The sequence below is a fragment of the Falco rusticolus genome, chromosome 5, assembly GCF_015220075.1.
Source record: "Falco rusticolus isolate bFalRus1 chromosome 5, bFalRus1.pri, whole genome shotgun sequence".
In the NCBI taxonomy this organism is placed as follows: domain Eukaryota; kingdom Metazoa; phylum Chordata; class Aves; order Falconiformes; family Falconidae; genus Falco; species Falco rusticolus.
This window is the reverse complement of record NC_051191.1, coordinates 54,988,499-55,016,174: the sequence shown is the minus strand read 5'-3', so window position 1 is coordinate 55,016,174 and position 27,676 is coordinate 54,988,499. Positions and strand designations below refer to the sequence as shown.

The 27,676-nt window shown below is 37.5% G+C and overlaps 1 protein-coding gene across 1 annotated transcript in view; it reads right to left on the bottom strand.

The window, feature by feature from the left end:
- Positions 1-27,676, bottom strand: part of TTC26 (tetratricopeptide repeat domain 26) — a 55,259-nt gene that overhangs the window by 25,947 nt on the left and 1,636 nt on the right. The window contains exons 4-12 of the mRNA XM_037390115.1: positions 22,125-22,239; positions 14,945-14,994; positions 13,231-13,376; positions 11,791-11,962; positions 11,333-11,407; positions 10,086-10,188; positions 5,440-5,495; positions 3,701-3,754; positions 2,840-2,903 (exon numbers count right to left, since the gene is read on the bottom strand). Of these exons, the coding sequence (XP_037246012.1) occupies positions 2,840-2,903; positions 3,701-3,754; positions 5,440-5,495; positions 10,086-10,188; positions 11,333-11,407; positions 11,791-11,962; positions 13,231-13,376; positions 14,945-14,994; positions 22,125-22,239 (835 nt within the window). The remainder of the gene's footprint in view (positions 1-2,839; positions 2,904-3,700; positions 3,755-5,439; positions 5,496-10,085; positions 10,189-11,332; positions 11,408-11,790; positions 11,963-13,230; positions 13,377-14,944; positions 14,995-22,124; positions 22,240-27,676) is intronic.

The window sequence follows — 27,676 nt, the reverse complement described above, 5'->3', positions numbered from 1 at the left end:
TTTTATGATAATATTGTAAATATAGTTTAAGGGTTTTTTTCCCCCCCTATGTACTACTTCACATTTATCAAAGCTAAATTTAATTTGCATATTGTTACCCTGCCTCACATATTCTTCCACAGCTTTCATCATTGTGGAAGCTTTCATTTTTCCTACTTTGGTTAATTTTGTACCATTGGCAAACCGAGTCATGTCATTATTTGTCTCCTATAGCTCATTAATTATGAATACAAGCCCTTTCTTTAAAGAAACAAAAGGTTCTTTCAAGTGTTCAAATCAGGTGCATTTTATCCTTTTCACTGCTACTTCACTGAAAATTTTCTCATATAAATGAGAAAGGTTATTATGTAGCTTTCGTTATTGAAATTAGTACTATGGAATTTTTTTGTCTTTTGTTAACACATGGGTTTTGAATTTGAGCATACTCAGATGGCTGTAACAGGATCGGACTTTCATCATAAAATTTCAAGTCAGGTTCTACGTTATCTCTGTATTGCTCTAGAGTCACCTGTTCATCTGTATGTTCTCTAGAAAGATGAAAACTTAGCATTTAAAAATTCTTTCTCTATATCGTGCCATGTCCTTGCATTTACTAGGTCAATATGGGCAGAATAGAAGTGTCCAACTATTACTTAATTATCTTTCTGTATAAAATCTCTAACCTCTTTAATATGCCAGTCACTGCTCCCATACAGGCTGGCTGGTGAATAATTCAGCCTCAATATGATAAGTCTCCTATCTGAGCATGTAATTTAAAACAATTTTATGTTAGTCACTGATAAAGAAAATATATTTACTCTATTTTGAGAGACAGTTCCTATAACATTTAGAACCATTCTCCACTGGTATCATCTATTTAGTAATACCCCATTGTAAATTAAATAGGAACAATATCCTACATGTTACCTTCCTATCACATTAAAAAAAATATTTATGTTTATAGCTTCCTCTTCCAAAACCAGGTGCTCTACTTTATCTTTTAAAACACGTAATATTTTTAAAAAAACCCACATATTTGGCCTACATGTGTTTGCTTTTTGTTATGTCCTACCTAAACTGAACTCCATTTGCTTCTTCTATTTCCTATCTACAGTTTGTTGACCTCCACTTGTCCTTCATTTGAGGATACAAAAAGAGCCTCACACTATTTCGCCTTGAAAGGAGTTACCCTGAACTGCGTGCTCTTCTGTATGTCAGCTTTCTCCCACAAATTTTTAAAATGACAAAGCAGTTTTTACATGGGAGTACTAAGAGCATAAGATGCTTGCAGTAGTAATGTTTCCATTTACCTTCAGTTGGAACCAATCCTTCACACAGGCTCATTTTTCTCCCCCAATTAAACCAACTTCCTAATCAGACTACATTTCTGTTCCTTTTTCTTCCCCTCAACCATACCTCAAGAGTCTCAGCCTCTCTATCTTGTTTTGCATATGGGTTTAAAAATATTTCGTAGTAAAGTTAAGACTTTCAGCTTCCTAAGAATTTCAACTTTGACTTTGGGCTATATCTTCACTATACATATATATAGTTCATATATATATGTGTGTACATATATATATCTCTCTGAATATTTCAAAAGATATACTTCAGCGGATCTTTTCTCAGACTACCTCTGTATTATTTTTATCCATGTCTGCAGTGATCATTCATCACACCTGCACAACTCTTATGGGCATTAAGAGGCCTACCACCATTGCATCAGTCACCTTGTGACTTTACTGGTATCACAAAACCAGTTAGCCATATGCCCACTAACTGAGTCCTCCACTACTACAGTTCGTATTGCTTCTTTCTGTTAGGATTACAACTCCAAAGACATAGCCGCAATGCAAAAGGAATGTGTTAGAGAAACCTCATCTATGGAACCACTTCCAGCCTTCCAACATGAAGCTCTCTGCTGCACGACCTCAACAGTACAAGGGCTGCAAGGAGAACAAAATGGCTACACAGTATTGCTGAAAGTTTCATCAGTACTGCTGCTCTATCTCTTGAACTACTTCTCTTTTGTCACCATGGACACAGGATACAACATTCTGTCTCTGAGGTCCATGAGCTGCCTGCACCATAAACACACCTAAGTTACCCACCTAAAGAAGCAGTCCTAGTGACAACGCCTACGAAGGAAACTGGGAAGCCCCATTTCAGCTGAATTCCTCTGTTCCGATTACTGCCTTTTTTGATTTGGTATTCTTTGTTTTACTGTGGCAAGGGGAAGGGAAGACAAGGTCTTGTTTTGGTCTATTATTGAATAAGTAAAAGTAAATATTGAAAATATATTGGGTTTTTGGGTTTTTTGTTTTGGTTTGGTTTGGTTTTTTTTTAAAAAAAATCAACCAAGGGGTTAGTCCCAGAGCCTCCATTCCTCTCTGTAGCCAAATTCCTCTTTCCTCTTTACATTTTTATCAAGCTCAGTTCCAGGGCACACTCCATGCTAGGACTCTATGTACTTGATAGTCTTTTGTTAGCAGTTCTAGACTTGTACCTGTGAAGTTTCAGCTGCACACTTCATCAAATTAAGCTGTTGTCTTTTGTTTCTATAATGGGGATTATTAGTCAAAGGCAAGCTGCCACAGCGTCTATCAGTGAAGACCAGCTGTTTGCAGTATAACCTCTTTTCCACTCAAATTCCTTTAGTAAGGTTTGGAATCAATTTGCCTTCTAATTTAAATCTGCAAATTTGTTTTAGACTATAAATTAGACTTTCTGTTACTCATACTATAGCAACAAAATGCCTAGCAATAATCATGCTAACAGTCAGCAGTTAAACAAAGATACGATGGTATACATTTGGATATTGTAAGAAGGATTACATAATGGAGAAAGAGCATTTCAGACATACCACATTCACTGGCTGATTCACCCACCAACTGGAAGAACTGCTGAGCAATTTTCAGATGGTCTCTCTGGAAAAGGGAAAAAAAAAATTGCAACATAAGTTCCAGAGCTGATGCTACAGTCAACAGTCCTGATTCTGTTTTTAAAACGCAGCTGTTGAGAATCACTCAAGATAGCTTACATGTCTTTGTGTTTTCCCTGATAAGTTATACTTAGCTTTTTTTGCCAGCTGGTTCTCACAGAACTTCAGAGTTAGACTTGTAATAACTATGAAAAAGTAGTTGACAAGCAGAACTAATAATTCTTGTGGTTTTTGAACATGTCTTTTTAAATTTTCATTTATTTCAGACTTGGTTTTTAGGCTGACTGATCTGCTCTCTGAAAAGTAGGCCTATGGACTTAGACACAGGGCACTAAAACACTCTGTGGTCATATATATTATTATTCTAAGATAAATAAAAAATCCATTGGGAAAATAGATAACTATTATTTCCACAGTGAAAATACACTCTGAGGAGCAGATGGGGAGCAACTAACAGGCAGACCAGGGCTGAAATAAAAACAGAAAAGGTAAATGTGCCACTGTATGTGCCCACATATACAAGAACACTGTAGAAAGCAAACAGGATTTTTTTAGAAGCAGGACAGAGAAGCCAAATTCCACTTGGTTAATTGTCAGGACTAGCAACAGAGATTTGTATTTCACTCATTCTGGACTGAGTACTGTACAGAAGAAGATTACAGGACTCAGAGATCCTGCAATCTAAATGAGAAATGGCTGCCTCTTCCACTTTGGTCCAGCCCCTACAGATCTGTTCAAATTCTGTTGTTGGAGAACCTGGAGAACCTCATGGGCTTCACTCACCGAGCCCATTTCTTGTCCAAGTGCTGCATTTACCACTCCTTTGAGGATGTACTCCTGAAAAAAAAAAGGTAAAAAGGATCAGAGAAGACAAGGTGAAGATTTCAGGAGACACGTAAGAGCCTATGTATACATTATTTTCTTTCTAAATTCTAAATTCAATTCTATCCCAAATCAGTATTATAGGTAGCTGGTTACTATGGTAGTGTTTCAGCACAGTAGTACAAAGTTACCCCCCAGAAATCCATTCCATTTGGTAGCTAGTCACTTCTGCTAAATATGTGGGATGCAAAGGGGTAAAGTCTTATGCTCAAAGACAATGTCCCAGAAGAAACAACATAACATACTATCATGCCCTCTTCACCATCATATGACCAATAATCAAGTGCATTGTTGTTATATTAATGCACAGATCCCCCTTCAAATATGCACATTAGTTAACCATAACCACTAATATCCTTGCTCCAAAACACATAGCGTTTTCATCAGGGCAAAAATGTCAAAAGGTTTGTGCTCTGTGGTCATGTTAATCTATTAAAATCAGGAATAGGAGTAGAGTACCCTGTAATCTCTACTGTGAGATACAACTGTAGTTTAATTCTCTGAGCAAGATTTTCTCACTATGTAATGACTCATTTGTCTCATTCAAATCTTACAATTCTGAGTTATAGCTATAAACCTGTTTTAGCAGGTACTCTTGATAAACGTGGACAGCCCTGTCACAGATGTAAACATGGAAAAAGAGACATCTACAAAGACCAACAATGGAGTGCAAAGAAGCAATCTAAGAGTACTAGTCAGCATGCTAAGTAAGCATTTTACTTAACAAATAGTTCTGCAAGCCTTAGCAGGGAGTTCCTTCCAAGTGTGAGTGAGAAAAACAGAAAAAAAGCACAAAGATTCTCATTTCAAAATATGATCAAGAATGCTATGTTATTTTTATTAGGCATGTATATGGGGAAAATTGAGACTAATGGACCAACAGCTGTAGAAAACTGTTCTAGTAAGTCTTGCTATACTGCAAAACACAAGAAGTGGAAAGCAACAGCAGAAGACACTCCTCAGCACAGAATCACCAGATCTGTGTTCCTGAGGTTTTCCTTTTCCCTCACTCCATCTAATCATGACACAGATTCATGAAAGGTCCCTTTCATGCCCAGCTATGTGACCTTTGGAAAATAAACTGCAAAGAGGAATAAATCAGAGGCTAAAGATGTTGGAACAGCCACAAAAGAAAATTACAGTAGCAGCCAAGACACACTGCAGTTTTCACTCATTGCAGCCAGAGTGAGATGAGATTAGAAAAGACCTATTATTTAAACTGTTTAATCTAATGTAGCTTGTTTGTACTGAAATGGCTTCACAACAAACCCCATGAGCATCTGAGCTAGCAGATCTGAGGGATGGTAACCATCACCAGGGCAGAAGTGACAAGTAGCTGTAGTTGGAACGGGGCTTTTTCCTGTGCGCTAGTGGTCAGCTCCCCAGAATCAAATCTGCACACAACAGATCTGTATTCTTAGTTGACCGCAGGTGGTACAGTAATAAACATGCTAAGTTACTCATATATAATACTTCATCCATGGACATTAAGTCTGATGTTAATAAATGGATGGAAGACACAAGAGTTTTAAGAGTAGGAATGGGGCAGCTCTTCTCAGGATACCAGCTTTATATGTGCCAGATTTCATATAAATTTATAACTTCTGCTTTTATGTACCATGACATCAGTTTCCAATTACCTGTGGAGCTGTAGGTTCCAGGTCCTTAATCAGGTTATAGGCCTCCTGCACATCATCTGAAATACCAGAAATTAGAATGCATGACAACCCACATAGCACACTGTATTAGAACAAGTCACTTATCTCTACAACATTCCCCAATAGACATAGACTAAGAAATAAAGCATTTAGACAGGAGGAGAAAGGTAACTATAAATCATTGTGAATTTATATCACAATGGTGATAGTTTTCTAGAACTCAAATAGCAAACACAGAATGAGTAATAGCTTCTTTATTACTACAGTTTTCCTAGTAGAGATGACTTGGCCCCCTTGTTCATAACCCAGTGTCTGCCTTCTCAACAGTACAAGGTCAAGGTAATAAATCCATCATCTTCCTGTCTTTTCTGTTCTTACATTTATTTACCCCTCAAAGAGGATTGGTAACATGATTTTGAAGGGAAATTTCAACTTTTCCTTATCAATATTTCAAAACCTGTCCAGCAGCTCTTAACCGATCCTATTTCTAACCACCAAAGAGCACTACTAGTATAGAAGTTTAAATGTTAAGTTTGAACTTCATAAACAACATCCTTCCTACCCAAGAAATAAGTAAAATGAAAAGATCCTAAACTTTACCTAAATAAATAAATAATATGTTGGCACTATGGTCAGCTTTGTAAACCAAACTAGTGAAGATGCCCTTTTTAGTGACAAAATTTTATTCAAACAGTACTATACCAGCTGCCCATCAGAACAAGCCTTATCAAACAAAACTATTTTGCTAGTACATACCATCCATACACTGTGTGGACAATACTCCAGGTCGATTTAAGACAGTATATATAGAGGCTGCCAGGATCCCATCAAACCTCTCTACTTTCCTACCCATTCCCTTGAGCAGTCAGGTAGTAAGCCAGCACAAGGTACCAGACTAGCCAAAAGGAATGATTTTTTTAATTTATTTTTTTTTAATAGAAATAGTTTTTTTATTATTTTTGGCTAGCTCAGCTTACCAACCACCACCACATTAAAGAAAAAAAAAAAGTTACAGCAGCCCTTTTTTTCATCAGTGTAGACCATCAACACACAACTGTGCTCTTCAGGCTCCAATACAAGCCTCCAGCAAACCTCACTGGAGCAGATCAGAACTGGTAACCTGGCCTCAATCCCTGCTAAAAGGCACTATCTTAAAGAGTTGGAAAAAACCGTGATGCATGTTTGTGCTTCAGTCACTCCAGTTCAGAGCTTGTCATAATACAACTTAACACTGCCTATCTTTGTCAGAGACCTTGTAAGTTTTGGAGAGACAGCTCTACTCATTAGAAGTAATGATTTCTCACATTCTTAACTCTTGCTGCTACAGGGAATTTAACCCTAATTCCCCCTGGCCTCCTTTTCCAGTATGCAAGTCATTTGTATACCACAGTGAAGAAGAGAATGTAGCTAATGAAAATTACTGCGTTTGACAACAAGCAAGTAAAAAGCCTGATTTTTAAGCGCTACAGATGATGTACTTTGCTTCTGTGTAAGTAGAACTTAATTTGAAACATATTATTAACAGTATTATTGGGCAAGATAGTTGGTTAAAATATCAGTACTACTTATAGTGGCATCAGCAACAATAATACTGGACAGAAAGGTGGCTGGGAACAGCAGGCATAGATTTGCCAATAGCAAAGTGTACCGACTAACCCAAATTATGACTGGTTGTATGGATAAGGGGATAGCAGTGGATGCTGCACACCTTGACTTTAGCAAGGTCTTTTGACAGTCTCTCATACCTTTCTCATAGCCAAACTTGAGAGGACTGGCTAAGTAAGATAAGGGGATGGAAAACTGGCTGGACTAGCCAAGGATGGTGATCAAAAATACAACAAAATCCAAAGGTGGATCATTACTAATCAAATTCCCCAGGGAATGATACTGCTGAATGTCTTATATTAACAACCCAGATGATAGGACAGAGAGTACTCTTTGCAAGCTTGCAGATGATAAAAGACTGGGGAGAAAGCCCAGCTAATTGAGAAGCAGTTCAACAGGTTGAAAGAAATCTCATGAAGTTCACAGGAGGCAAAACATAAGTCCTGCATCTTGCTTGCTTTTGAAGCAATCCTAAGCAACAACATGGGGCCAGGGGGAACACTCTGGCTAAAAGGCAGCCTGGGGATCCTGACAGACAGTGCACCCTTGCAGCAAAGGAGGTCAACTGCACACTGGATCACATTAGCAAGAATGCCATCAGGGCAATGGAAGGGATTCTTCTCTATTTAGCACTTGTAAGATTGCACCTGGAGCACTGTGTCCAGTTTTGGGATTCCTCATTCAAGACAGACACTGAAATACTGGAGTGAGCCCACCTGAGGGCTCCCAAGGCAGGTAGATGCCAGAGGAGAATGAGAGAACTGCATTTGCTTAGCTTTCAGAGAAGGCTCAAGGGAGATCTTATCACTGTCTACAGATAACTAATGGGAGGGTACAGATGGGGACAGATTCCATAGCTGAGATGAAAGGCAGTGGACACAAGGTGGAACAGAGGAGGTTCTGACTAGATGCTTGTCTGGACAAGGCTCAAAGCAACCTGATCTAATTGGACCTACCTTGAATAAAATGTGCTATAGATCTCCAGAGCTCTACTCTCACTAATAATGTTGATACAAGAATAATTTACTCTAAAAAAGAGAGAGAGAGGTGGGAAAAAAGAAGATATGTAAATATCTACAGTGAAAAACAAGAAAGAATTTGAAAAACAGAGGATGTTAGTTAATCCTTACAAGCAGTTAACAAAACATGGCCTTGGGAGAAGGAATAGACACCGTAAATATGTCAAGCTGGGACACAACAAGGTAAATTCAAGGAGAACCAAATAGTTAATGAGACCAAACAGAAAATTACTGGAACTATCTGTGAACTATCTAATCACATGCTAAAAGATCCACCTTTGAGCAAAGAGGGCTCTCTACTAACAAAGCCCCCTCCCCACAGAACACTAGTGGTGAAAAAAAAAGTCCTGTACCTTAAGTGGACAGGAGGCTAGCAGCAACCAATGAGAATTAAGTGTGACTGAAAGTTTATAAAAAGTTTTACCACTTGTTAAAAGGTGGGCTAGCTTTGTGGATTACCACCTAACACCCACCTCTGTGCAGACACACATTAAACAAGTAACTCAGCTCTGTGTGTGGATTGGTTCTTGCACACCGGTAAGGAACCCAGACTTGGGATAACAATGGGATGTTATTTACCTAGAACTCTATAAATTTATAGAATATAAAGCAGGTGAACTATTATTAATATACAATTGTGACCATTTGAATTTACTTGAGAATATATATCTAATTTTCAACCATGATGAAATTTAAATAACCTTACTGTCATTCTCTACTATCAAAAAAAACCCCATAGGGATAGAATTGCCATATTTTGTGAAGACTATGATGTATGCAGATCAGCTACGTCAGACTGAGATGTTATTGCACAGTATTAGTCACAAGAATTTCTATAACCACTAATAGTCACCAGTAGTGGGATATTCTAAAATCTGTCACAGTCTTGAGTTGAGCTGAAACGATGAGGCAATGTTTCAATTGCACATGCAGAAAAAAGAAGCAGTCCTGGATACAGCTGAGCACCAAGAGAACTTATTCCAACTACAAAGATTAAATCTCGCCAACCTTGTTGATTACAAATCATAGAGAAGTTACTCAGAATCAGCATCTGAAACTCAAAGTCAATCACATAAAAAAGCTCACAGAGCTTTACTATGTTTACATAAGCTCAGATTCTCTGATGAACTTACTGAGATGCAAAGAATATAAAGTTGGTGTGACTGACTTCCGCCAGCAGAATGTATCTCCTTTTTTCCAGGTAGTTTTTCAACATTTTGGGGGAAAAAAATAATCGCAGGCATGGATTTTATTTAAAATGTAAGAAAAGACATTTTTCTGCTTTCAGATGCTCTGATCATCTAAACATACTTTGTCATCTTTAAAAGGTGACAGAAGACAAGGCTTATAATAAAGCAATGGAAAAGTAATCATCACATCTCCCCATATTAGATGAGTGCAGTTAATACCTACTCATCACTCAGCCAGTCAAGCCACTACTGAATAAAGGAACACAATGGGAGAACGGGAACAGCTTTGAAACTCAACTCAGACAAAATTCAAAGGAACCAGCCAACTAGGGAGAAACAAGTAGAAAATCCTGTCCAACTGATCCTGGCTACCTACCTGCATTCTTTATGAGTTGTAAAGTAGATTTGGAATAAAGTGTCTTGTTCACAGTCTCTTTGGCTCATATTCAGTTTGTGCCCTATTTACAGAAACAGTTGTTCTTGCCTTCAAAGGACATATACCATTCTCACATATTCAGGCAGGAGAGGCCCGCTAGCTATAAACATATAAGCACCACCATCTCCAAAGCCATCTCATACAACCCAAGAACCTCCAGTACCCTGCTAAAGTAGATTTATTTGACTGCACACAATTAAAGCACTTCTCTGCAAGCCATGGGAACTCTTACATCACTATTTTCCAGAGGAACAGAAAATGAAATAAATTACATTCTACTGCAAGGAAAAATAAGCATTTCATTGAATAGTCAGTTGAGATCAGGCAAATTAATATCATCCCTGAAGCTGTGAAATAGACAGAGAAAGGTGTATTTACCTTGCCGCAGATAATAAATCACAAGATTCAGTCTTGCCTCAGGAATAACATCAACCAGAGGAGGCAGGACCTGTAAAGCCCCTTCTCCTCCTCGGAACACCACCTGCAGAGAAAAGCAGCATTATTGATAACTGTGTATCAACATATGATGTCTTAATTCAAGGAAATGAATCCTTAAATTCCTATGTGAACAGTAAGAAAAGGTCAGTGGTACTGGCATTAGCATAATCCTTGCTTTAATATAACTACAGAATTGTGATGTGTGAAGAAACTTTATTCTGAAGAATATTAAGTATTTAATCCATCAGTAAAAATTAACTTCAGCTTTCAACACTTCAAAGGAGTGATTACCTGTCAAAGATTTTAAAGAATAATATAGTCTAAAACAAAAGCGAGGGAAACACATACAGAACTAAAATTTGCTTATGATGTATTCATATGAAAAAATTAGGTTAACAACTCTACATTTATTTAGAATGCCACAAGATCCTAAAATGATCAGGAGCAGTCAATTATACTTCAGTTTCATATGACAGTTCCTCCAAGAAAATCTAACATACTTATTCAATAAACCACTAGCAAAAAGACCCACATTCAAAATAAAGAATGTTAACTTAGAAAAGTCCAGTTTGAAAGGAGTTTTAACTCTTATGGAAGAAAACATTAGCTTGTGGTGACTACTCTTGAAAAACCAAGGGCAAGCAACTGCTCATCGTTAAATAAGAGCAATCTACTGTTACCCTTTGATCAACAAACCAATAATACAACTGCAGGGAAAATTAACAGGTGATTAATGACTCTTTTACTGCAGAACACACAAGTATTTTAGCTTTTATCAGCACCTTTTTCCCTAGGAACCCCTTGTTAAGTACTTTTTGGATGAAGGCCATTTCCCCATAAGAGTACGGGGTCATGCATTATGACTTGTTTCTACAGTGTCCTTATTGACTGGGCTCCACAAAATATCTTGCAAAGGTATTCTTACAGGACATAAGTTATTTTAATATGCCTTTGGAAGTAAAAGCAACAGCATTTTGAGACTCTGTCAAGAAAATAATACTGACAGGGAAACAAAATACCCTTGATGGCACATTGATTCTACAGGTAGGATTTCTGGAATAGGACTTATATGGCAGCAAAGATTCAACTGGGTCTGCAATTCCCAAAATATTCCATTTTATGAATCATCAAGAAAAGCTCTACAAATGAGTGCAGTTTGTATTAAATCTGAGAAATACATTACTCACCAGATTGTGCTTAATGAGCTCCTTGCCAAACTCAAAAGACGATGAGGCACTGTCTGTCAAGTTCTTGAGCTCTGCCTGGAATTACATATATTCCAAATTTTTAAACACAAAACTAAAAAAGCACAGAAGCATAAATGGAGCTTCATATGAGCCCCAAAGCTGATAGACATCTCCAGCAGTGCTGGATCACTGAAAGATTTTTGCCTTCCCACTTCTATGTGATAACTTTAGATAGACACAAGGTCAAAAATTAACTGGGAAAACTAAGACCACTGTGCACAGATGTGAAGTGCTTAGTACCAGGGAAACTGAAATGGGGACATTCCTAAGAGAAGGATACAATGACCAGATAAAGGGCGTTATCAATGTTACTGATTAAGACAGATAACAAGGAAAAGAAACCTGTACAGAATTTTCAGTGAAAATAAAAGTGAACTGAAGGGCTGTCTGATAGATACCTCAGCAGCTTTCCCATTGTAAAGTCGAAAATGATTACAAGCCTTAAGGTTAAGAGCAATGGTGCTGTCAGGAACTTGCTGAAGATAAACAGCTAGCACTTCCTGTGATACATCATAGTAGTCCAGTTTGTAATAGCATAGGGCCACATATACATTCAGAGCCAGGTATTCCCTGCAGGAAAAAGGATTAAAGAAAACATTTAAATCCCACCAGATAGTTATACTACAGAACATTAACATCAGTGATAAAGCTCTCACAGGTCTATACATCTTTTACAAGCACAACAAAACTGGGGTTTCTGAGAAATGCTTAGAGCTTTTAAAGCTCTAGTTAGCTAGGACTGCACAGATCCAGATTTGCATTACTTTTTTCAATGGCAGCTACTTCAGCTTTAAAGAATCACCTACATAACTTTTGGTTCGCAAATCTGGGAAATGGTGACAACTTCACACAAAGGAAATATACAGAACATGAGCACTGTATTTGGCCTTGCAGAACAGGATTTTCTATGCGATAGATGCAAAGACATTTAATATGCACATAAAACTTTGAAAATATTTTAATGGATCTTATTATCTTACACCCCGTACAATTATTTTAGAAAAATCCTTGCCATTACAAGCTATCAAGCCAGAAGAACTAGACACAGAATTAAGACAGGCATTTGTGGAAACAGTGAGTAAAAGGGTAATTGTTAGAAGGTTACTCATTTAGTTTTGAGTGATTGCTTCTACAGGACTTGGAATTTAAAAATCTCTTCTGCAAGCATTACATGACATACTTATATACATTATGATGGGCTTTTCCAAAGCATTCAAGAGAAGTTACTGCTAAACGACAGCTATGTAGTCTGGGACATTAGTTTCTATTTTATTAAACAATACTTCCAGCCATGTAAGAATTCAATTTGCTCCTTGTTAAATTCTGAACTAAAAAAACTTACAGAATATGATAGGAATAATCATCAACAAGTGTCATAGCAGGATAAATAGAAATGGAAAGAATTTCAGGCTTAAAGGAATGCAAGGAATTATCTGTAAAACTTATGAACTGAACTCTCAGAAAGGTGAAGGAGAAGTCAATAATCACAAGCAAGGATCATCAGACTGGACATCAAAGTGGAAAGAAGACAAAGCAGCTACATAACCACGTATCATTTCAGAAGTAAGCAATGAAATAAAAAAAGACCTCAGAATGAATTACACAAAAATATCACTAAAATAAAGCAACAGAGAGCAGACTTCTTTTTAAACATGCATTTTTCTATAATGCTTTGCAATGAACAAAATTGAAAGGGCTGCAGCATGCACATTTTGCTGTGGGAAAGAGACATAGTAATTGGAGGAAATTCCTAATTTCAGAAACCAAGCAACTAAATGGAATTCAAATACCAGCAGTATCAGAGACACTGCTTTAAGGTTTAGAGTAGAGATGCCCACCGATTATCAAGAAGAATGCGTTTGTAGATATCAATGGCTTCTTGGTAGTGGGACCGCATGTAGTGGATAGATGCCAAGCTAAGCTGATCTTCTGTAATGTCTTGCAGATTCTGGTGAGAGCTCATCAGTTTCTTCTCATCGCTGAACTAAAAAGAGTGTGACACATTCTCAGAAGAGTTCAGTGAGAAAAACATTTTAATTCGATGGTTTAGTTTTGTCCTTGTTGGCAAACAGCAGGTGATGCATATTAAACATCTGGAAAACCTCTGTTACGTGAGGCTACAACTAAGTATACATTTTCCTTTAAGATGCGATTTAGACATAATTACATGTCACATGCCTTGATGGATAAGAGGGGAAACAGCTGAATTAATTATTTCACAAACAGAATTTTGCAACACAAGATTTGACTTTTATTATTTGAGCCAGCAGAAATTCTGCTGTTTGTAGATCCAAATCTTACTTCTCATGGATAGCAGAAAATTACAAGACTTGCCAACATGCAAGCACTAATTTTCACAAAACTTCTTTACAGCACTAACAAATTCTCTTTAATCAGCACCTTAGAATTCCAGTTTCTTTAAATAAATGGTTTGTTGTTAAAAGCATTGCTGTATAACACATAACACACATACAAAGATAAAAACAAGGAGCAGAGTTAAACATAACCATTATATTTGTATTACAATAGTAAAGTTGAGGCTATTCACCTAATCATTCTACTCAAATCACTTATTCCAGTGGTTCCCTTTGCTGATTCTGTTGATTCAACAGTAATTATGAATTTCTCTTACACACAAATTCTATCTTATCTATTTGTTTTTATCTATCTGCTCAGTTTTCTTCAAATTCTTTTCCTCCCTCTAAGCCGGTCACAAAATGATACTCCAGTACAAAGGCAAGAGAAGTTGCTTAACAGAACTAAAGGCAATGGGCTTCATAGTTTCGTAAACCCCTTTATTTCCAAAGACTAACTTGATGAACTGGGTATTATTCAACTTCTCTTTATCACAGACATCTGTAAGTGCCAGTGCTGCTACAAAAATGTTTTAAGATTTCTCTGTTAACAGAGATATAAGTAAAGAGAATCTGTCATCAAAGCTAACATTCAGGATTTATTCTTCCAACTCAGTCTCTTCAGTAGCACAATACTTAATAAGTATAACACAGGATGGTACAACCCCAAACTTAAGGGAAGATAGCTATGTGTGGTAAGTGAAACAAATATTCAATTGCTGAAATTAAAGTAAACTTGCTATAAACAACATGACATCTTGGATACTGAATGACTTCGGAGGATCAGTAATAGCAGACAGACTGTTTTGGTCAAATTGCTAGGTATAAGACAGCAACAAGTCAGGAAAACTTGGTATACTTCAAAGAAAAATAAAAATAGTGGCTTATACATTTCTGATTGTCTTCAAGTTCCAGGTTCCTCGTGATCAAAAATACCATCAGGTTCCTGTTGTATGACTTATGTGAATTGCGTTGGTGAGACTTTCCTTACGTACATGCTGAGGGCATCTATTCTGAGATCATGTTTTCACACTTACTTTCTCCTCCACATTTTAATACAGTAGCGTGGTTACCGAAAATGTTTGTTCTCCTGCCACCACAGACATTTTAATTATTCTGCCAGGTTGCCAGCATAAATTACACATTACCAAACTGAAAAGAAAACAAACAAAGTATGAGTGAAGAAAATACATCATACCTTATGTGCCAGGTGAAAGAGTAAACGGTTCTGGAGACGACTTTTAGGTGCTGAAAGGAAAATTCAGTAAATATTGCTGCAAAGAACAACTCAGGATGTCTCTTCTTTATTTTTAACTCTCTTTCTCAGTAGATATGCATGCACCCATATTCTTTCATTAATAGCCCAAGTACAGTTCTTCACTGACACAGCCTTTGCAGATCATGCCCTGGGGCAGGTTCTACCAATTTTAGAGCAGTTTAAAGGCCTTCCTGCTTCCTGTTGAAAATAACTTTTCATTGGCCTCTGTCTTTCATGAACCTTAAAACTTTTATGAATTGCATTATTATTTCCCTGCAGGGCCTTCTGGATAATTCCCTGGGTTTTTTTGCAACATACAGTATAGCATTTTTTACAAAATAAATAGCAACAACAGATAAACTCACAATCAAGGCTCGTTCTACAACGTGTCACGTTTGAAGTCAGTTGTGATTCATAATTCTAGGAACCTTTCACTTTCAGTGCACTGCATAAACCCATTGCTGTTATGTATGCACATTATATTATATTTAGTTCTAATATTTCTTCTGTCCTTCGGAACAAAAGGCACATGAAAGTCAGAGCAGGTAAGATTCAAACTAAGATATGGCAAGAAATATAAGGGAGACACCTCCTTTCTAGAGCCACAAAGTTCATGAAATTTCTTGCTCTAGCAGGATTAGAAATTCCATTTAACTCATTCCATATGATACAAATTGTTAACTGTAGAGCTTTAAGTCACTAGAGAGAGCCTTGAGCTTCACTGACAGTGACAAAGGTCCTCGTCCAACAAAGCTATTAATTTCTTTTGCAAGCAATCTTCCAAAAAGACTTCCCTTGTTTCCTGTATTTTCTTTAGCTTACTCAGTTAATGAGCACTCTCATTCTTGCTTAGACCAACCAGCTGGCAACCTGTGTTCCACAGAAAGGATGTACATGGAATCTTTACAAAAAGCAGAATTACTTGCTGTGTTTGAGGCCACAAAAGTGCAGAGTTAGCAAAGCAGTGGCCTGTAACACAAAGCTATAATTCTTCTGACATCCTAAACCATGAAAAAGGGCTCAAACCACCAAAACCTCTTCCCTCCCTCCTTCCAAGATGGAATTTTCTAGTAGTAAGTTAGATTATTTTTTTTTAAAGCAATTTAGGGAGAGATTTCCAGACTTACTCTTTCTCCACATAGTAAGAAAACTTTATAACACAGTGGACAATGCCAAAACCCAGGTCATTGTCATCATATTGGCAGTATAAGGCTGCCCACCTACTTCTGATAGACACAGCAATTATTTCTCCCTTTTCCTCCTTCCCAAGCTATGTTATTTAACAATATTCCTAGAAAAAAAGGGGACAGTGAACTGTATCTTTAAAGAACTGCTACAATACAGAAGTCCCAAAAGGCAAAGGCAGTATGACAGTGTTCTCACAAACCTAACAACCTTGCAAGGTATTACTTACAGAGCATCAAGTTGTTAAGCTAAATGGTCTTCAATCTAGGATACATGTGGGAATTCTCATTAGCCTAATTATTAAAGAACAGAAAGGTTTTTTTCTGATCTACAATCTGTATATTGTATAAGCAGTAAGTGTACAACTAACATGACAGTGCATTCTAGAAACAATTTAATTCATTGAATTAGGAAGTTAGAGTCCCTTAATTTAAATGCATGTTCTTCCAAATGTTGTCAGTAACGATACTGTGGTAACTCCACATGTGCCCCAGCATTAATTGATACGTTTTAATGTCAAAGTTTAGAAGGGTTGCACACGGACCCCACATGTGCTTTTCTGTAAAACTTCAACCAACCACAACCACCCTTCACAATTCAAAACATTTGGTCATCAAAGACTCCAAAAATACAAGCAGGACAGATTGTGGGGTTTACAGCGAAAATAACATACTGTATAATCACAGCACTATGGGTAAAGACACCAGTGTTCCTTTTTTGAGTAGGTTTTGTTTCCTTTTTTTTTTTTTTTAAATGGGTTTTAGCATTAATTTCACTGTGCAAATTGTGACTTGCAAGCAATACTCCCTTCAAGAACCTAAACTGAGGTATTCTTGTTTCACTGGTCAACCAATGACTGCACTGCTGCCTTTGCAAACCTAGCATCTGATCCGACATCAAAATTATTATTTACTTCTTGGCAAAAGCTGGAGGGTTAGTCCACATTATCTTACATGTAATTTACAGGCAAAAGATGAAACCTGCATTCTGGTGGTGTGCATGGATATATGGAGGGAGACAAAATGTCCTGCTTCATAAGATATTATATGATGCTACCTATTTGATATTCTTTAAAATAAGACACTTCTACTTAATGTTAGCCAGAGCAGGAGAGGGTCAAAACCCCAAAAAATGTAGTCCTGTCGATATAGTACACAGAACCATGGAAGCATTCAATATCAGCAGTTTCTTTTCTCCCAGTGCCAAATGCATTTTTTCAGGAAGACAAGGAAACATGAACAAGGTCAGATTAGTTTCCAGAAAGAATCTAGTTACGAATATTGGATAAAACTGTTGTCAATCACTGGAGCAGGAAGTGATACAACTGTCTTATCAGAGATAATGACTTTAAGGGACATTAGGCTTGTACCTTTATTACTCTTTGCTGCTACTGAATTTCATTGTCACAGACCTATTAGTGCCACAGGGAAGCACAATCTTACCCTGTGCTACTTTTTCAAGAAGATGACTGTACATATTTTTATTGTTTTTTAAAATCAGTACTAAGCAATCTAGTGATCATAACAAACACGATCACAATGCTGCACAGCATCAAACTGCACCCTGCTCCAGGTCTAATATTGATCTTGTGCTGAAGACATCGCTGAGGTAGCTGGATAGGATGTATCTCCTCCAGCTAGGAAACACACTGATCTTCCTATGCTAGAATGTTTGTCATGATCAGTTGCTGATGATCCAGGCACTAAAGTCATAGTTTGACACTGATCTTAAAAGTGTTCTGTATATTTTTATGTGCTGACACTGAACAGGGACTTATTGAAGTATTTATTAAGATATAATAAACAGCTCCAATAAGAGTGAAGAGAGTTACCTTCACTAATTGTTAAACAAAAAGTTAAGCTCACTAGAAATGGCAGCTCAGAGTCTTAGTGGGTTTCATATTGCTGCCACAGGCAGTAAGATAATGAAACAGTCATGGAAAATTGGGCATTTTTTTCCTCTCATAAGAGTGCAAGGCAGGGCTGGTCACGCATCCAACATTAAGAAGACCCATCCAGCAGGCATAATGCATATGCTATGGCAGCACTTCACACATTAACAGATGTAGAGCACATCTTAAACACACATAGCAGGTGCTGGTAGGAATGGAACAGGGTTGAGAAAGCTCCAGCCTGACAGCACAGAAAATATGAGCACAGGCAAACTTATTCTCCTGTTCCTGAGAAACAGCACCCTGCCCACCTGAATACAGTAGCTGAACAAAGCCCTCTGTGCTTCAGAACCACAGTCTCACTGGTGGAGGGAAGATGCAAGGGTATTGGAAAAGTGCTCGGAAAAACCATGGTCCAATAGCGAGGTTTGCACTTACACACACTTGAATAGCTCAACTGTTCAGAATTTTCTTGAATGAAATTTACAGAGAGCATTCACTGAAACTTTCCATTTCTAACACACTTAAAAGCCAGTTCAGCTATGTTCAGTTACTTACCATATACAGACACATCTCATTTCAGTCATGCCTAAGCATAGTAAGTTAAAGATTATTGAAGCAAAAACCTATCAATTATTCCTGTTGTGTAGCTTCCATTATACTTCAAAAAGCAAACCAAGCAAATAAGGTTAATAGCTTTTAAAGTTTAAATATGTTTAAATTGATATTTGCACTTGAGCACGTTGAAAATTCCATATATCAAACTCCGCTGCTTCAAAACCACAGCTAAAATGCAATGAAAATGAACTACTGTTCTCAAGAAATATAGTACACAGAGAAAGCAGATAATTTTGCATGTAGGTGAACATGCAGTCTAAAGAAAAAGAAAACCCAGCAACTTTTCCATGCCCACTTATAACTGCACATTTTCAGCAGTGACAGCTATCTGACACCTGGTAAACATTAGGACATACATAAGCAAAAATGGTTTGGAAAATGTCATTGCTCTTACTAACCCATCTCTGTTCTGTTTTTGTACAATATTGCTCCTTCCAGTATAAGCTGTGAAATGAGAAGTATGTCTGTTCAGTTAAACCACATTCAGATCTGACACACAGAGCTGTGAAGAAGTGAAGTAATTACAAAGCTTTGTCCATCAAAAGGGAGGGAGAAAGGAAAGGAAGTTAGAAGGAAGGAAGAAAAAAGGAGGGGGGGAAAGAACTTTAATGAGTGGTTCAGCAACACAACCCTGTATGTGGATGAATCTTAAATTTAATTGTAAAATTCCATTTATCCTAAAAAGACTGTTTTTCATAACAGATTTAACTGCAGCCTACTTATGTGCACACTTTGTGGTTTAAAAGAATGCTGTAATTTCTTCTGTTTTTCTTAATGCAGTGCTAGCCCATGGCTTCCAAGAGCACTAGGAATTGGTTGCCAGGATCACCACGCAAGTGTGCTGAGTTTCTGGTCCTTGTGCTTTGCAAGGCACAAGAACTGGGAATGCAACCTAGGATTATTTGGTTTTATAATTTTATAATTAAAAAATAGTACTTTACTAATATTTTAGTACTTTTTTTTAAATTTTTACTAATATTATGTATTAAACCAAGAAGATGACTTTCAGTCTCATTCTCCCAAGACTAGATGGGCTAGCACACAGCATGGAAAACACATTCAGCCAATATATGAGAGCACGGATGCAAAAGGAGTAAACAAAACAACCTATCACTTGGCAGCTTCACTATGGGATGACTATGAGACAACAGTAGCTGACTTAAAGTAACTCTACCTTCACCTCGGATCCAGGAACATTAGTAACTGTCATGTAAGGGCACAGCAGGGAAAAAGGAGAAGCCAAAAATATCTGAAAGGAATTTGGAAGAAAGCCTAGAGGAGGTAAAATACAACTGTAATGAAAAAAGTTCAAAGAAGGATTTTTCTTTATTGCTGTGTTGCTCTACTACTTAGGTTATATTTGCAGTAATTCTGGTTTATATGACTTCTGATACACAGATTTATTCTTTCCTGAGAAAGTGTACCTTGAAGTTTTAATTAAGTAACAACAAGCTAAAAGAATACTTCACATCTATTATAAAATAAATGTAAAACCTTGCTCCACTGGAGATTGCAGACTATATATCTGTATGAAATGTAGTAATTACATCATGGCTTTTAACGCTAATTTCCTAATTTTTAAGTATCCTGCATATTTTTCCTCAGACAGTTAATAATTTTCTTAAGCAACAGCAACAGTACATTGCAAGAAGGAACTTCTATTTGATTTCTAGATATTTACATGTTTGTGTTAGAAAACCTATTCCAGAAAGCTAGCTGACATTTGTGTTCCCTTTCACATACAGACTCTATGACTGTAGAAATTCAGAATTATAGCTGAAAATAAATTATTTCTTTCTCATTTGCTTTAGCACTACACTACTTTCAGGGGCTTAGCATAACTGCAGCAACAAACAGCAAGCAGTATGCAAGAATTCAGGCAAAATACACCCTCTGCTACACTCCTGACATTTTGCACTCCTTTCTCAACATTCCTGCCCTTGCCTCCAGCACCTGAGTACCACTAACTGCACCCCCTACCCTGCCACTCACCATGCTACTACAAACAAATCTGAGGTGGCACAAAAAAATTAACTGTCCCTCACTTCCAGTTCACAATTAATAAAGTAATGAAGGTGCATGCCCAGATGTGTATCTGTCATCTCTAGAATGGATTATTGTAATTCACATGATATGAAGTTGATGGCAATGACTCCAACTGGTACAGGATGCAACCGCTTGCTTCCCCCATGGTTTAGGTCACACTGACACCTCAAGCTCTATTGCCCAATTATTTTTAGATCCCAGTTCAAGTCCTGGACTGTAATCACCAAAGATCAAATTTGTGGTATATTAGAGATTATTATCTGTAAATATTAGAAATTTACACACTTTTTGGACAACACAGATCACAAAGCTCCGCATGATTTTTTTTTTTACAGTTGGAAACAAAACATTCCCAGTTTCAAGATTCGAGCTCAGCATGACTTCTCAGATGATTTTAAAGGGATACAGGAATCTAATTATTTCTAAAAAACCACTACAGAACAGTCCTTTTTGAAGGGCACTCCTCCACAGTAGCAGAAAGTACACGGTTATTTTCTCCGCACCCTATTTTCAGCCCAAGACTAGAAGACTAAAGAAAGAATGAAAAGAGAAAATCCACACTTCAGTAAGAGTTTTTATCCTAAAAAGGCAAGAGTCAGAAGTTGACTGAGAACATCACCACTATTAATTCTACTTAGAAAGCAGTGAGATGCTATGGTTATAGGAAAAAACATAAATCACTAAGATAAATATAAAGCGATGGATAACAAAATAAACTGTAGAAACATTTTTAGGCAGTAGAAATTGCCTTGGAATCTCATCTCTACTCCTTTTCTTTAAATGCACCTTCAGATTAAAGTAGAATGTAACAATGTCACTGCAGTGAACTCCACGCCTGGAAGAACCAGATATTTAATATCTGACTTAGAAGGCAACAAGACCACCTAATAAGTCACTCAAACTGCATAAACAGAGTTCTTGTCCACATCAGAGAGAATAATGAACTCTCTCAGATGCTTATTTTTTGATAATTTCAGTAGGCTGATTAGCTTCATCTGCACTGGCTCAGAAATATGGAATCAATCGAAAAGTAACTTTTTGTTGTTGGTCAACATATGCTGGGTTTGCTTTTAGAAATTAATAACTAAAATTATTTTCCAGATGCTTCTTTCATTTTCAGTGCCAGCTGCTCCACCTGCCCAAGGTATTTTTAGGAAACAAACTGCATCACAACTCTCATGTAAAATGAAAAAAAAAAAAAAAAAGAAAGAAAAAAAGAAACCAAACAAAACCCCCAAACTAAAAAACTTTGCTCAAAAGTATCCTTTATTCTTATGGGAAAAAAAAAAAAAAGCAGCAGCATTGAATACTTTTCTTTGGAAATCACTCTAAGTGTTTAAGTCAACAAGTAGTCCTTTCCATCAGAGACTTATATCTCACCTTTCAAGGCTGCTTGTTCAGCTTGCGTATACATCCCCAGAAAGAAGTATGTACAGGCAAGGTTCACCCAAACATCTGGATTGCAAGCTGGTTGTTTGGTTAAGGCTTCATATTCCTGCAACAGAAGAGAAGGTTGATTTTTTAAAAATGTGTAATAGCACAAATTGTATTAAATATCATTCTTTCTCCCACCATTTTACAACATATTATTAAATTATTTAGATCAATTTACTTATCCTCACGTTCATTGCACTTCTCACAATGAAACTATTACATTTTAATCTGATATGTCCCTAGCTCTTTTTTGTTTACAGCAATAGAACAGACAACAGGGACAAGCACTGCTATAAATCTTCACTGTAAAAGCATGAATTCTGTCAATATTGAAGTTATATTTATATTAAAATTACATATATTTTTTTTAAAGAGTTTCATATATTAAAGTTATAAAGGCATCAACACAACCAGCTTTTCCTCAGTCTCCTCTGATGTTTTTCTAACTCCTCTAGTCAAAGCCTGGGAACCATGAACGCCGGGGAAATCTTTGTGAATACTTACTGAGGCAAGTGTTAAACATGCTTTTATAAACTCGTAGATAGCATATTTTTTATAGATTAAAACAGTGGTCTCCAAAGTCAGGTGTGCACACACTAGCACTTAAGCAAAACAATACTATTGGGTGCAGGGAAAAAAATAATTTGTAACATTAATAACCAAAATAAGTACTTTTAAAATAGCATCTATTCCATCTTTATCTCATCCTTTTTTAATTTCTATTTTTGTGTATTTTTTATAATTACATAATATATTACTACAGTAGTACATGTATATAATTTATAAATATATATATGTATGTATACTGGGGGTGTGTGCCTGAAAATTTTTTACTGATAGGGGTGCGTGATCAAAATTGTTTGGACACTGCTGCATTAAAACACAAGCCTACAAGTCAGTATTGGGCAAATTCAAGATTTCCCAATAGACAAAGACATAACTATACAGTAAATATTACTAAACTGTGCCTAACTTCATAATTTCCCATTTTAAGATTTACAGCCAACAGCTATAGAAAACCACTAGCTAGCATATTCTGATATTTCTTACTCATTTGCATTCATTACATATGCCTTAATACTGCCACATAAACTGCTTCATTTCTTGTTATTTGTGAAATGGTAAAAACTTAACAGTTCAATCCTTTTATCCACTTCTTTTTAAGGAAAAAACTTTGCAGCTACCAGTGATATTCCTGAATATAAAGATCCTTTCTCTGCGTAACAATAGAAATGAAAACAGAGGCAGGGAAACCTCGCCATGCCATTTTTTTTCCCCTCTGTCAGGTTTCTGATGATTATTACAAAGGACCTTCCCAGTGGAAGTGCCTCGTGTTGCTGTTCCTGGTCTCCATCCAGTCATGTCCAACAGGCAGCATAAAGCAAAGCAGGCAGGGTCGTGCAAGGTTCTAACAAGACCTGAAAGATGGCTGAAAGAATGCCATTCACACACTCCCAATCACCATAAGCCTCTCATTCCTCCCAGCAACACAACCCCTTGGTGACTCTGTATTCTTCCTCCAAACACATGAACTGGAATTTCCCTTTGCCTAGTGAGAATTTACCAGATTGTGCCACTGTGGGTGTAAGACTTCTTATCTCTGGGGGAAAGGCACAGATGTATATACAGCACTAGATTACATAAGCTATGCCCAAAGGATAGTGAATCCCAAGAACAGAAACATGCTGACAACAAAAGTTTATAGTTTGGAAACATAACGATTTATTCTTTTTCTCTTGCCAAGTGAAAGTGAACTACAGTCCCAAACAGAGAAGATATTGGTAAGGTATGCCCTTAAAAGTCAGATCAGTCTTAATACTTCAGGGACTCACTGTCTTTCAAGAAGATTTAAAATAAATAAATAAAATATTTACATAGAGGCCAACCTTTCCTACTGAGGCCAGTTAAATCTTGACATAGGCCTGTCACGGACCTCTGAGAGACAGGCTGCTGCTGTTTATTGGGACCATCTGGAATCTTTCAAAATTCATTCAGATTAAATGCACCCAAAGGTCTCTTTCAGCTATGGCTTCAGGCAGATTAATTAGAAAAGACAAAGTGCATAAACACAAGTCATGTTCTGGCTTTGCCATTCAAAGCAAGCAATAAATAAAGAGTGCTCTAGCAGTACCAGTGCTAATCTATGGAAACACAGTAAATAAAAATGAGGACTACTAGTACTCCTTACTCTGTAGTTCTGGGCCATGAACCCAGACAACGTGCTGTTGCCCCCTTCCTCACTAAAATGCATTCAATATCAGTCTCACAAAGACTACTTCACAAGTGTTTTCCCTCCTCCTTTCCCCAAAACCAACAAAACCAAACAAACTAAATACTCCAAAAGCGTTCCCAACAGTCAACCTGTGGCATATTTTTGTCAACCAGGAGCAAAACAACTTCTTGCTATTTCACCCTCCTGTACCTTGTGCCCCTCTCACAAGATACATGCACTTTTATTCAAAAGCAGACTACCAGGTTGATTGCATACAGCTATGGACACCTAATGACAACACTGAGGCTAGCAGGATTCTCCTCAATACCCTTATGACTTGTCTGGATTCTCCAAACCCATAAACACATCTTGAAGAGCCGACAAACAGGCCAGCCTACAGGGTTGCCCCATAGGTACTCAAAGGAGGTGCTCAGAGTGGAGATACTCATTGTAACCTGGCTAAAGTCATGACCGAGAAGCCTACAGAACTGGCTGAAGTCAAAAATCCATCTTCTACTTTCTAGCTTCAGCTGTCAGGAACTTGAGTGTACCTGTATTCTCATATTTGCAGCAAAGTACTTAAACAAGACCAGATACTGCTCATGGATTAACCATTACCCTAGTACAGCCCTATTCCTTTCATGATTTACGATTTGACTGAAATTATCCTAAGCAAAGTCAGGGTAGCCAGAAGGTCCTGTCCAGTGAAGAGGCCGAATCCTGATTTCTCTACTAGGAGGTAGGTGCAGATAGGAGACGCTGTCAGAATGCCTGGCTGTCATTTGTGAGACCTTGAGAGAAACAATGCATTGCAGGCTCTGGCACGGGGATCATGCTTTGCTCTCAGGTGTGCAGCTGATGGGCCAAACTGGCACAACCATGTCTGTCAGCTGTACCATGCCACCATCCTGTATGCTTAAGCCCATTCAGAGGGTGCTGAATGCCAACGTGAAACCTGTCCTTGAACGCAGCCTAGCAGCACACCTGCCCTTGCCAATACTTCTCTTAAATTTTCCATACCTCAAACATGTCTTATAACCCTCCCTTTCTTAGGCCCCGGCTGTTTCAGTTTATAAGATCAGGCAGCTCAGAAACAGAATCATTAGACTGATGCTCTGATTCTGGTCCTTGGGTGACACTGGGAAATTCTTCAGGAAGGGTTTATGAACAAGTCATGGCAGGAAGGCAGGTGGTTTTTTTCCCCATTAGGGATAGTAGGTATGGAAGACTCCAGAAAACTAATTAGATGCTGCCACCCACTATGGGAGTTCTAGTTGCCATGTGATGCCCAGAAGACACTAGCTACTCAGTGTTAGTAAAAATCAATTTGTCAGTGAAGGATGCTAGACAGTCCCCAGGGAGGGACTGCTACCACAGCTGCTGGAAGAGTCAAATCTAGTGCAGTACCATTTGTAAATTGGTTTACAGCAGTAGAGGTGATCCCACCAGACCAGTGTCAGGGGCATAACCTCTGAGAAAGGCATCTATCTACTAAGAAGGGAAAAGTCTGACCCTAGTGAAGCTGAGGTTAGCACTCTACTAGAGTATACCTGACTGTTGCTGTGCCTATGATAAGAGAATATAAATTCTTTCATGTGAATGTACCAGACATTTTGCTGTCATTCTCCTTTAAGATATTCTTGGAGCTGGAGGTCTGAGCGTTTTTCATTTTTTCCCTCCTTCTTCCAGTAGTGGATGATGGCCACCTCACCTCAATTCCCAAGCCTCTCCAAAAGTTGACATGCAAACAGCACACCTGGCTCACTATAAAAGTATAATTATAAATAAAAGGATTATTGAGCAGTATAATTTCTGAAGACCCTCATCAAGTGTATGGAATACAAACCATTAACTGGGAATATGGTGACACAGACTATGTGTTGTCGCTTGCAGGCACTTAGGAGCGTGAATCATTTCGATTGCGTGTAATGTCACTCTGGAGAATTCTACAGAATCTTCTATCCATAGTATTTTACTGATAGTGCTCCTGGCACTCCCCAGAGAGTGCTCCAAGATCTAGAGGTTACAGATAATCAAAGAATTTGTCCTTGAGAATGCAGCAACAATGCCTCAGTAACATAGCAGAGAAGATACAGAATTACACTTCAATCTTGAAGCTGACAACTGGAAGGCAATTCAGCCTCCACAGTCAGCACTCTTCCCCTTGATTACTACAGGCTTGGGAATTATAACTACAGTGTTCTGTCCCAGAAGAAACTAGGTTGAGATGCACAGGCTTATTTCCCATATGCCACCACAGAATGATAAAGTTATCAGGACTCATCACTGTGCAAAAGATCAGTCATGAATTCGCAAAGATAGGGCCTGCGATCTCTCACTTAAAACACACACACATACATATCAACCACAAACCATGCACGCAAACCTTTTATTGTCCTTACTCCGGCAGAAAACCGGGAAAAAGATGACTATGTTGCAGCTTTTAAAAGCCTGGATCAACAGCATCACCCAGTGGTGAATCCAAACCACGTACAAAACCTAATCGCTAATAAATAAATAATGCTGTTATTTTTTTGTTGAAGGAAATATTTAAAATCTGCTCTGGCTATAAAAACACCTATTGGGTGTTCCAAGTAGAATTTATTTCAAAGAAATTGCAAGCTATTTTTCATGTGCATACAAATTTTCACTCCCTATTAACACCTAACATCTAGATATAAATTAATTTCAGTTACTGATTGTTACATTCATAATCTTTAAATTCCACAACTCTAAACATGGATATTAAGTTACTATTATGTCCTATACTACTATTCTACAGTCTATACCATATAGTCAGTTTGATTCACTGAGCATTTCTAACATCTCCAACGGGTTTCCTCTTCAATTTTTAAGGGGGAAAATGCCTTTTGAACTTACTCAGAAGCTTTTGAAATTCTATTTCCACCTCACATGAAACTTGTGCACGTGACCATGTATTACTACAGTTAAACACCTAATGTATCTAAGAGAGAAAATATCATTGTTCCATAATCTGTTTCTCTGTAGTTATTTTCTTCTGTCAATACTTTAAATGATCATCTGTTTTTAATATTTCTTCCATAAAAAAGCAAATTAAAAGACTGCAAAACCAGCTAGACTTCACAGTTATACTTCACAGTGAATCATGATGGAGATCACTCCCAGCTAACATTGACCAAACCCAGTAAGCCTTAAATGGTATAATACACCACTGGAAGGACCCAGCAATTCACATCTGTAGGAATACAGCAATGAGACAAATAGTATTCAGGCAGACTGAGTTGTTTTCAAATCTTCACTAGCT